The sequence below is a fragment of the Tiliqua scincoides genome, chromosome 7 (assembly GCF_035046505.1).
Source record: "Tiliqua scincoides isolate rTilSci1 chromosome 7, rTilSci1.hap2, whole genome shotgun sequence".
Taxonomy (NCBI): domain Eukaryota; kingdom Metazoa; phylum Chordata; class Lepidosauria; order Squamata; family Scincidae; genus Tiliqua; species Tiliqua scincoides.
Window position 1 is genome coordinate 72,756,323 of NC_089827.1, and position 12,452 is coordinate 72,768,774.

General features: G+C 39.9%; 1 protein-coding gene across 7 annotated transcripts in view; it reads left to right on the forward strand.

Annotated features, from left to right (window-relative positions):
* The window catches only part of LOC136656847 (oxysterol-binding protein-related protein 8-like), an 83,437-nt gene extending 73,985 nt beyond the window's left edge, over positions 1–9,452 (forward strand). For all 7 annotated transcript variants that reach the window (XM_066633219.1, XM_066633218.1, XM_066633215.1 and 4 more), the window contains 5 exons: positions 824–1,009; positions 2,260–2,347; positions 3,258–3,357; positions 3,617–3,719; positions 5,141–9,452. In XM_066633219.1, coding sequence (XP_066489316.1) covers positions 824–1,009; positions 2,260–2,347; positions 3,258–3,357; positions 3,617–3,719; positions 5,141–5,276 — 613 coding nt within the window. In that variant the 3' untranslated portion in view covers positions 5,277–9,452. The remainder of the gene's footprint in view (positions 1–823; positions 1,010–2,259; positions 2,348–3,257; positions 3,358–3,616; positions 3,720–5,140) is intronic.
* Positions 9,453–12,452: the final 3,000 nt, after the last annotated feature.

The window sequence follows — 12,452 nt, forward strand, 5'->3', positions numbered from 1 at the left end:
ACTTTTTCTGGACAAATTTCTGAAGGAAAAATCCATTATGGGTTACAAGCCATGATGTGTATGTGCAACCTCCTGATTTTAGAAATGGGCTATGTCAGAATGCCAGATGCAAGGGAGGGCACCAGGATGAGGTCTCTTGTTATCTGGTGTGCTCCCTGGGGCATTTGGTGGGCCGCTGTGAGATACAGGAAGCTGGACTAGATGGGCCTATGGCCTGATCCAGTGGGGCTGTTCTTATGTAGAATGACAGTCTGTCAGGACCCACTGGAAATGATGTCATGGCTGAAAGTGACATCATGCAGGAAAATTTTTTAACAAACCTAGACTGCAATTCTATACACACTTACATAGGAGTAAACCCAATTGACTAGCATTGTTAAAAAAATATACATAGTAGCCTGTCAAAAGTACAGATCTGTAACATTTCCCCAAATGAAGTCACATACCATGGTAGCATCAAATCTAACATATTAAAAATATTGAAATGAATGGAGAAATTGGCTTGTGACCCACCTAGTGGGTCCCTACCCACAGTTTGAGAAACACTGATCTAAGCTAATGTCTGAAGAAGAACGTTGGGGAGAATGGAAAACATGTCTTAAAATCTAGCCTGGTAAAATAATGAAGGAATGTGAACAACTTTCCCCATTAACCTGAAGAGAAAATTTGGAATACAGGGTAATAAAAGGAAATGACTTGAATGTAAAATTGTATATTTCTAAGATTAGTCAGCCTCCCTCATTGCAGTGATGCAGCAGAAACGGATATTACAAATCTTTTGATCGGTTTTTGACTTTATCACCTTTTCGCTCTTATCTGCTAGACTTTGGCAACACGTGACCCGAGCTATAAACAACAAAGACCAAACAGAAGCAACTCAGGAGAAATGTATCCTGGAGGAAGCTCAGAGAAAGGCTGCCAAAGAAAGGAAAGCCCGGGATGAGGAGTGGGTATGCAAACTATTTGATCCCGATGCCATCACAGGAGAATGGCACTACAGATATGCAGAGTGAGTCATGGAGCACTGTTTTCCTTTTCTGTCCACGATGCCGTTTTAAACTATTTAAAAACTGCTTGTCACGTCCCTTCTGTCCACAGTCCAACTCTGGTTCAGTGTGCAGTGCTCTTCCCTTTAATTGCGTTGCACATATTGCAGATGGGGGAAGTCCAGTGTTACAGACTCAATTTCCATACCTCAAGAGCAAAAAGGGCCTGAGATTTTCCCCCACACTGCACTTACTGCTTTGTGAGGGAGCCATGTGTCAGTGCTTAGTCTGGCACCAAAATGCTGAAGGAAATACTTCGTGCAGACAAACTCTGGATTTATGCTCTCCGTATTTTGCTCAGGAGTAGTGCTGGATGATTCTTCTGACACTCCATTTATGCAAACTGAGTGTGAATCACAGTCCTTTCAGACAATCGTAATTGTGGTTCTTCCCACAAGCAGCTGGCTCATGAACTCCCTGCCCCATTGTCCACTTGGGCTTGCACTTGTGGCCCCTTACATTACTACAGCATTTGGGGAGCAGGCTTTGGCTGTCATGTGAGTTATGGTCCCTGGCCTCAAGCCATTAAGGGTCAAAACCAGCATCTTAAACTGTGCCCAGAAATGAACTGGCAGCCAGTGTAGCTCCTGGAGTAGTAGTCCGATGGAGCTGAACTGCTGAGCCCCCGTGACCATGTTGGCTGTCATGTTCTTTGCTAATTAAAGTTTCTGAACGTCTTTGAGGGCAGCAGCATGCAGAGTATGTAGCAGTAGTCAATTCCTGATGTCACCAGGGCACTTTGTACTTTTAGTTCTGAGTGATCTGGCTATGGCTGCAGTTGGTGCACCAGCCAAACTCAGGCAAAAGCTCCCCTGGCCACTGCCACCACAAGGAGAAATGGTGAGCCCCTCAGAGGGAGCACGACCCCATTCAGAACAAGTTGATAGTCCAACACCTTTCTTTGTTTCAATGTAGAGTTCTACATTACTGTTTTTTATAATGGGCAATTCTAGACTACTGGACTCATGTGGCAGCAGCACAGACCCCTGTGTGGGTATGGGCTTATGGCCCACAAGGTCCTGAATGTAGATCAAGAGATTCTCAAAACTGCAGTGAAGAGATACAGAAATATGATCATGTTTTATTCTATGACATGCTAAAACTTTCCATTGTGAATGGTTTATAACTATTTTTATGGGGATAAAGTTCGAAATGGTGCTGCTCTTCTTTCAATTGTCCAATCTGTGTTGTGTCCATCCTCTGTTGTTCATAGCACAAGGCCATGGGATCCACTGAACGATGTGATACAGTTTGAAAAAGATGGTGCCATCCAAACAAAAGTCAGACATCGGACACCAATGGTATGCTCCTATGGGGTGGCAGTTTGGTCAAGTACTGTATGTTGTGGGATGGAAAGAACTTCAGATTTACTTTTAAGATCTAAATCTTTTTTAAAAAATTGCGTATTCTGGGTCAGTTACCTTGGTGATTGAGGTATTATTGGCAGCCTTTCCTCTGACATTAAGGAAATGAAACAGAATTAAGGTAGCTAAATTAACTGTGTTTTCTTCCTTTAAAAAGAAATTAATGTATAAAAATAAAATCTCAACTTTGTAAATCCCTCACTCCTTACCCCTCAGGTTGCCAATTTTCTTGTGGCATTTCAAACAAGAAAGCAGGTTCTCATTCATTCTTGTATGCCTACATGTGTCCATGCACACACCACACAAAATTATTTGCATCTGTATATCTAAAATACACACACACATCCCCCCCACAAATGTGAGGTGTTTGAGGAGGCTTACAGCATAATAAAAACATAAATACATAAAGTTAAATAACTGCAATAAGTTAAAGTGATTAAATAAATAGTAGCAGCATAAAACAGCAAAGATAAACTAAGGAATTCCTAAACAAAGAATGTATTATGTTTTATCTAGTATCTATTGCAGTGGAGGACTCTGGGCTGTTGTATTTTGAGAGGCGATACTACTTCTCTATTTGCTCCCCTCTGTCCATATATCCTGATCACACCTCAGCCATTTTTCTTCTATAAATCACCCCCTGCCAGCCTAGGATCACACAGTATTGAGGTGACATTCCAAATGCCACCTCCCTCCTTACTTGGTGATACACCAGTTTCTCTCTCCCCATTCCCTGAATTGGAAAAGAAAGAAATGTTTATATCTAATGAGCAGCTAGTGTGCCATGGCATGTCTCTTATCCATCTTGGTTTTGTGCAGATAAGTGTTATGAGTTTGTGAATTACAGGTTAATGTTGCAAAAATAAAGAGGTCTGCAAAGTCAAAGAAAGGGGAGTGTGGCTTCTCCTCGCCAGAACCTGATAATCAGGACTCCTCGGGGAGTGAAGGTAAGTTTTTTTTTATGACATCTGTTTCTCTTTTCAGTTACATGTAATACAAATGCAACAGACACATCTACCTTTTTTCTTCTCCTTTGGATGAAGGTGGTGTTGGGGGAGGGAAGTTAGGATTGGATAAAACTTTTTTGCCCTGGCATAACAAGAACACAGTTTAAAATTATCTGGTCTTATTTGATGAACTACAAAAATTTGCCTTTTGGTTTGTTTTAAAAACTTAACCTATTTTACATTTGAATTATTTCTGAAGCACAACTCAAACATAATACAAGAATCCGAAAGAAGATGCTTGACCTTGGTGAATTGCAAAGTGCCATTGAATCTATAAGGGAGACACAGGAAGACATTCGAAGGTATAGGTTTTTCAGTTACTTTCTTTTTAAAGCATGGGTGCTTAAAATCAAAATGTCACTCATACTTGAGGATTCCTTACTGACTCATGAGCCATTGCTAATGTATGAGCATCTACTTCCTGTTTACTTCCTAGAGTCCATGTTACAGGGAGTAAATGCTTGCTTTGATTGTGTGATTCTCCTGGTTTTCCTGTCCTGTGCTTGTCTCTGGGTGCAAAGTCTGTTAGGAGAATTGCCTTTGTCATGTCTGGGAGGTGCACTTACATTTTTTCTTAAGTTACAAAGACCAGCTAGAAAAATCTTTGTTTCTACCTGATATAGCACTTTTAGACAACTGTTCTCCAAGAACCTAAATAGCTTAACATAAACTTAACTCTGTGGTATGTAAATACTTAAGCCACATATCTTCCTTTGTAGTAGAAGAGGTTATTGAGTGAAATTTCTATACAATATTTCATTGTGATGGAGTTAGCATTTTTATAAAGGTTGATAACATTCATACCTATAGATAAGCATTAATTTTCATATTAATGCAGAAGATTGAGGCAACTTAATATGTAATTAGGTTTCTTCCCTAATGGATGTGTCTGTGATTTATAATAGATGTGAGTGTATTTACCTAGTCACAAAATAAAACAGAAGTAAGGGGTTTTAAAAGTGTATCTTATAATTGATATTTTTTTGAGATATTCTAGAAAGTTAGTTGGCAATAACTAAAGCTGCCACTGGAAGAAAACACTATAGTTAACTTTTCCTGGTTACAACATATCTAAACCATAGACGTCTAAAAACAACAACTGCTCAACAAACAGGCATGCCATTTATCCAACACTTTAGTTGATTGACTAATTAGAGTAATTAAAGTTCACCAAGGTTTAAAAAAAACATTTGAGTCTACTTCGTCTTCTAAAAAAAAATACAGAATCCACTGTTTTTTCCTGGCCTCTTAAAATGAATGGGGGCTTTATGGCAACACTACTGGAAAGAGTCACTTGTCCTTTTTCTTTTGCGAGTTCTTCAGTATTCCATCATTTCTCTTTGCTTCACTCCCGCCCAAAATAGCCAAATGGTATGAATTGTACTTTCCTAAAGACACCTGGGAGCAGAAATTCCATATTATGTTACTGTAGGAGTTGAGACCCACTTATTGGTGCCAGTTCCCAACTTGAAGTGAATGGGCACACATTCTGTTTCCTATGCCTGCAACTTGGTGGTTCAGCTATGAAGCTCCCACAATATCTTACTGGTGGAAGTCATTGCTTTTGTATCAAACTAGTGTAATTTCTCCAGTAAGTAAAAAAAAATAAATCTTGATCTAACAGCTTATGTATTCAGCATGTGATGTTATTGAAACTTCTGTAGTACTGACATCAGAATTAGCAACCTGTAACTTCACCTTTTTCATTTGTTATGTTTTGTAGGGACATTGTGGCTCTACGAACTCGAATGACTTCTAACTCGCTGACTCAAGATAATAATTTATTTCAGTTCAAGCACTATGTCTTCATTTTGCTGATGATTCTCCTGCAACTTTTCATCAACTATTGGTTTAAATAGAATGCTTGGACAGAAGAATGTATGAACTGAATGATTATATTCTTCGTGGGACCATATTTTAAGCTTGATTTGGCTTCAAATAATGCAATATTATTGGAAAAGAGAAGAGCTGTAGTCCTTTGCAATCACATGGAGCAGTGTCTGTTATATTCCGTCCTAGCCTAATTACATGGACAGTGCTTATGTGCCAGTACATCTTTCAGATGCCTTGTATATTCCAATATGTCATAGACCGTAGTGATAAATACCAGTACATAATATGTCGGGCTGGGAATTCAGAAACATTGCTTTCATTGTAACCATATCCCCATTGGTCATGTTAGAAAAGTGAATGCTAACCCAAGACTTATTTGAAGTTTAATGGGAACTTAATCCACTGAGAAATCACATCTGTAATGTAGGCTTTGAGGAATGGCTCAACGGCTCATCATTGGCTTAGAGTGATGATGATCATTAGGCTTAGAAGATGTTATGCTATATAGTCCGTCAACATTTCACGAGCTCTGTACATTTCAGTGATTGTTACTTTAGCCGTGGTTCTCCTTAGTTTATGAAAATGGAGATCCCTTGATAGCAATAGTAAGTTGAGAAGAAATACCAAGACCACAATCCTGAAAAGCGTACAGATAATTCTGTGTGTCCAGCAGTATTTTAATCCATTTCTTCCAAATAGAATTCTCATGATAAATTGCAAGCTGCTTTTTATGTTCTGAGCAGCTTCAGAAACTTTTGTGTTGAAGGGTAAGGGGAAGCTGTTTGGGTGGGGAGGGCAAATAAACTCTGCTAGTTGTTAGGACTTTCTGTAGGGATTGTACAGGGATAATACCCCTAGAGTGCAAATATCAGACACTATTTCTTTGTTCTGTTATAAGCGGTGGACTTTTCAGGCTGGTTTTGATCATTTGAATGTTAACTGTGTTTGAAGAGAGTTATGCCATAATACACAGACTTGAACAACCGCTTACATTTTTTTAACAATATCCCAGAGCCTGTTATTCTGCCACTTTTTGCCTGTTTAGCTACAACTGCATTGAGGGGGCCAAAATACTAGCAAACTAGCCTGCACTGAATAGCAACTAAAATATAGATTTTTAAATGAAAACGCACATTCTTTAAATTAGATTGAATTTCTTAAAAATTAAACACCCAGAGATCCTATTCAGCTGTTCTTGACCTGTAGATGCATGGCGACAGCAGAACACTCAAATTCTTTTTCTGTGAGTTGTATCCATCTCATTTTGCATGAACCAGAGGCATTTCCAGCTGAGCGGGATGGGGGATGATTTTTGCTAACACCCCCCCCCCCCCCATTTTCCTCTGGCAGCAGGTCCTCTAACCTCCAGGATTTAATTTTCAGTGGGGGGGGGGGGCTGCTGTGAGGAGGAGGAGCAGAGAACTTTCCATGCGTTCTAGGGTTAGGGTTGGAACCCTATGAGATTTTATACTGCCCATAAACCCTCTCACTAGTACACAGTTGGTGAAGATTAGGATCTACATGACTTTACGAGGCTGCTTAACTACTTTATTTATACAAATTAGCTTAAGTAAAGGGAGATCTCTGCCTAAGAATTATAACTTATTGTAGTTAGACATGTTGTACTAATATTTACATGTCCTTACCCTTTTGTTTTGCCTTGTGGACTTCTTGCCAAAACTTTTCCCTCTGCTTAAGAAAAAAATATTATTCTTTTCACAGAACAACTTCTGCTCTATGCCGGGTTATGAGGTGGTTTCCCAAAGAGCAGCCTTCATAAGTAGAAGTCTAACATGATTGTAGCAGACAGGGGTTAGTTTGTGCTGTCATGATCTAAGTGCTCTGTGGATTGGCTGCTGTCATTCTTATGAATACAAAAGATCTCTGGTGACAGCAGCACTAGCAGGTGATTATACCATGAAAAGATTATTTATGTTTGTATTTGTAAGCTTTGAACTAGCTATTTAGACTGCAGTCTCCTCTGGTCAAAACCAACAATTTATTTCAATGTACTTTGGCTCTCTCTGCAAATATACATTATCCTGTTTCTGTTCGCTTGCTCATATATTTTGCTGGTGCATTTCTGTGCATGGATTTGGTTGCTTTTCAAATGTCCTTCTGCCTCTTTTGTCTGTGATAGAGTTAAATCAGAGCAGTCCAATCTTCTCTCTCAAACACAGAAAAGCACAGCTTATACCTAAATTCTTGCTCTGTTCCTTTGTATGAATTTTTTCATGTGAGGAGAACAAAGGAATTTATTGCCTTGAGTACTTGTATGGTGTGGTTGATTCCAGGCCTGGCTTATGAAATATTTCTTCCAAAACAATAATTAGCCATGTGAATATGACCTTATATTGTCTGAGATTGCCTGACTGTTTTCTGCACATAGTAGTTTAAAAAAACAACTGTGATTGTACAGTTTGTAGAACTCTTGGGGCAGTGACCTTCTTGCTGTTCTTTAGTATTTAAAATGGAGCACTTGCATCCTCACCTGTGTGGTTTTTTGCTTTACATAAATAGAATATATTCAAAATTGCTTAATGTTGCCATGTTTATGGCTGTTTGTTCAAAAGAAATGCACTATAAGCATTTAATATGCCATGTAACCATTAACATAATATCTATAAGGAAACTAAAAGTGTTGTGTGTAAAGTAGTAAATAGTTCTGGCAATATGCAGTGTTTCTTGTATTTCACGTATTAGGTTAGTTTTTAACTGTTAGCTATCCCATGTAAATGTATAGCATGCTTTTTCATGAAAAGCTCATTCTGACAGCTAACCTGTACAACATATCAAATTATTTTTACGGTTCACTGCCCTCCTGTGCCTTTGGGGAAAAACCTTCTTGCCAATTCAATGTTAATGGAATGAGATTTAAATACATTTGTCTTATCTACCTTGATGGTAGTCATCTGCTTTAATGGCTGTTTCTTTTTCATGGGTTTTTATCCTATTGTAAATAGAAAACTTTACTGCTGTACTCTTATGATGATTATTCTACTGTATTCTCAGCTTGGGGGCATCTTTTGAGAGAAGGCCATCAGATACTTGAGTTTTGTAACAGTGCCTTGATGGAATTCCCAGAGATGACGGGTCTATGGGGTTGTATGTATACATACATGAAGATCTTGTCCAAGTTTGTGCCATATCTATTAATAAACTTTGTGGGAAGTACGTTATTTCCAATGTGAAGTCAGTCAAACATTTCCCAAAAGATATGGTAGAATTACAGAAAAATCCATCAGTTTTCTTTCAATGACTATTAATGGCTGGACCCAACAAGATCTCCAAAGTTTGGAGTATATATTTTTGTACAATGAAGCTGCAATGCTTTGTTTGTGATACTACAAAAATAGCCATAATAAAACCACAACATCACAGACAGATTATTTTGGCTTCATTTTTGCTTTCTTTGATTTAAAAAAAAATCTAAAAAGCATTTTTTTCTGAACAAAAAGGTGTATGTGTGGGATGTGGGGGGGAAATGACTGAGGATTAAAAGACAGTAATTTACCTTCCAATGGAATCTTCAGAAAAATACCACTTCTAATCAAATAACCTCCTCATGTGAACCAAGAAGTACGTTTAGTGGATTTAAACTTTGGCAAAAAAAATAAAAATAAAACTTTTTTAGAATGTGTAGCCTTCCACTGTTCTTGAATACTTGTTCACTTCCTCTGGTTTCTGAATGTCACATAGTCCCATTAGCTCATTTTAAAAAATTCTCTTCTTCCTTTTTTTAAACTTCAACATATTGCTTGGATTTTTATACTGTTACATGTTTTTTAAATGAAAATGGGTTGTTGTACTAAAGCTGTACAGGACCAGTGTTCAATCCAATGCATAAAATATATGTAAGGGACAGGTGGAGGTTATGGCAAAATATGAATGTGAATTCACGTAATAAATTATATATATATATATATATAGGAAACTCTATTCCTGTAAGTCTTCTGTTTCTGCATATCATGTAAAATAGCATTAATATTATTGCACTGTGTTTTTTAAATCATGCTGCCTGCAGTGTGATAAGAGAAACAAGTAATTTTCTTTGCAAGAATTTAGAAATTGTGTGTTGCATGCTTAAGTGTACAGTTGAGTTCAACAACTTGTTTAAAAGGTCATTTGTAAATTTAAAGCTCTACCACTGGTCAATAGTTTTGTACAATTAAAGAAATAGAATAAAGAGCTGTGATCAAGAACCGTATGATGAGTTGTTTGTGTACATGAAGCTGCTATATGTAAAATCTGTTGCTATTCTTTGAGAATCCTGGAACTGATCATCTGGAATACTGTTTGAAGAACACATGGCTCATATATTGGATGGCCACTGGCCAACCCACTCCTTTCCAGCCCTCCTCGCATAACATCAAACCCCTGATCTGTAGAGAGATAAAATACCAGAAAAATATACTATTAAACACACAGGCAATTTTTTTTCCAAATGCCCCAGGTTAGGAAATGAGAGGCTGCAAAGAAATCCAATACTTTGACATACCTAGTGGGTGTGCATTAAGTTTTTCCACACAAAACACTTAAATGTCTAGAGTTCTAAAATGTGAATGGAGCTCATCATTCCCCTGTTGTGGGGAGTAGGATTAAGGCAGGGACAGTGGTTTGATATCCTTGCAAAGTAGTACCTTAAGTTAGTCCAAATCAGTCTTGGCTTCATTTTTGATTCCCAGTCCAAAATCCCCCATACACAATTTCTCCCAGGTTGCAGCAAAGGCCAGTTAACTAAAATTGATCCTTCAGTTTCCTGCCAGCTCTTCCTTTCCTACAGAAGGCACTTTCAAATGTTTTTGAAGAGTAGTGACCTCTTGTTTGGGGGGGGGGGGAGACACACCACTTGTTGCTGAATCATATCTAATAAAATCCTGAATTTCTCCATTCATTTCTCTGGGCCAACTCACTTCAACCCCGTGGGAAGTGAAATATTATATCAGATATATATAAAATATCTGAGCAGGTTGGGGTTTGGATGAGTGCCAATAAGTTGAAATTTGGACCAAAATGAAGGTGAGCAAGTTGTACACTTAGGGACTTCCATGCTAGACAAAAGGCTGAAACTGGGTTCACGTGTGATCTATACTATGACATGCCGATTACGACATAAAATTGGAAAATGCAACATTTTAATTTGGGGGTATGAAGATGACCTCATCAGCACAGGTAAGCATTCCAGGCACAAGAGCCATCTCTCCATCCCACTGCTGAAATTTTCTTTTGCCAACTGGGCAAAGGTGCTTGCCAAGTTTTTGGTTTTTTTAAGTATTTCAGAAACTTTTCACAACCCACCAGAAATCGGTTCTTGACCCACTGGTGGGTCCCAGCCTACAATTTGGAAAACACTGCTCTAGGGTTTTAGACCAAAGTCCCCAGAGATGCCAGGGTGAGAATTTGCTTGAAATTCCATGGCAAGCCACAGGTGCACTTGGCACCCAACAACAGACCCTCCCAATTCCTGGCCATGCTTTTCTAATGTGCTCATTTGGTTTTCTGCGACATCAATCCTACTGCAAAATGTTACATACGTACTAGGCACACATGTATGTATGTTACATGTGTAACGTACGTATCTAGGGGTGTGTTTTTTTGGTTATATTGGTTATATAAATTTCTTGATTAAAATAGCAAAGGGTGATGGGGTGTGTTTTTATTCCAAGGTTGAGTTTTAATAAATTATCATCCTACAGCTTGTGCTCTGCCCATGTGGTGGCAGCACCTGAGTATAGCATCCCAGAGCGCTCCTTGCCCAGTACAGTGTAGAGCAGCAGTGCAACCCCCCCGGCCCCAAAGAGACCAAGGAGAGTGGCACGCAGAGCCTCCGTTCAGGACGAAGCAGCGGCAGGAGCGGCCACCCTTCCGCAAACACTGCAACCAAAGGGTCCCTAAAAATGACATCCCAGCAAGTGGAGTCTCTGTAGCTCCTCTTTTGTCTGCCAAACTTCTGCCTGGCAGTGATGATCATCTGAACTCATTTTTGCCCAGCCCACAGGTGTGCACATTTGATCCTTGTTGCGTGTATGCAACGTTAGGATTAAATGCCTTGCCTGCTTCTTTTCCCCTCCTCCTTCTCACCGGGCTGGTGCTGTTTCAATGCCCTCTCGGAGAGGAGGGCACTACAGCAGGTGGAGGTGGCAGTGGCAGTCCCTGCTCCTTGAAGACTTGGCTTCCTCCTCCTCACAGACAGCTGGGGTTTCTTTGGAAGGAAGGGGGCACAGTGGGGGGAGAGCAAGAGAAAAAAAGGAAGCTGGATGAGGGAAGAACTGTCCTCGGCAGCCTCCCCTGCTCAGCTGAAAAAGGTACCAGCAGGTGACAAGGTACCAGCTTTTGTTTCTCCTCTTGCTCTTCACCCCCTATACGGCACAGGCTGGGAACACCATAACAGGAAGTGGGGACTTACACCAGTCCCTCCATTGGGACTTATTATCCCTCCATTGGGACAATATTAATGGTGGCACTAAAGGCCACCATTAATATTGCAGGTGACAGGTGGGGCTGAGACTTGTTTGGATTTCACAGTGTTGTCAGCAGCAGTCTTTTCTTCCATGAGCATTGGCATTAAAGGACCTCAGGTAGATTACCCTTTATCCGGACATCCAAACTCCAGACTATCCTGAAATCCAGACAATTTTGTCCAAGGTTTTTTGGTTAACTTTCTGTAGTGTGAACGCTAGGAGTTCTTGGGCTCGGCCCCATGTATGGCGCAGGGCACAGGCTGTAAGTTCTGTCCTCTGCTCAGTGGTGCGCACCTGCACAGACGTGGTTGAAAAACGTCAAAGAAGCCAGCAGGCACCTATATTGGTAACAGTGAGCAGACGGAGAGGGAGCATTTTTCATTTTATTGATGCAATTATTCCAAAATCCAGACACCTTCCTGTCACAGGCAGTCCGGATAAGAGATACTCAACCTGTGCATTAGAAGGCCAAGTGCATTAGAGCAGCCTAGAAACACACTGTGTGTGGCAGTCATAAGGATTTCAGGTGTTGGATGAAATGCCATTTTGAAAGACCTGAGCTGCTGAGCTGTGCCATGGACCAGTTATCCCAGTGCAGCCCTGAGAATCTTGCTTCTGCAGGAGAAGAAAAGCATCTGCTTCTCTATGTTTTCTCAAATCAAGCGATCTTTCACTGGGATGGATTGAACCAAGGTAATGTAACCCATTTGGAAGGGCACTGTGCTTTATATAGGGTTTCTG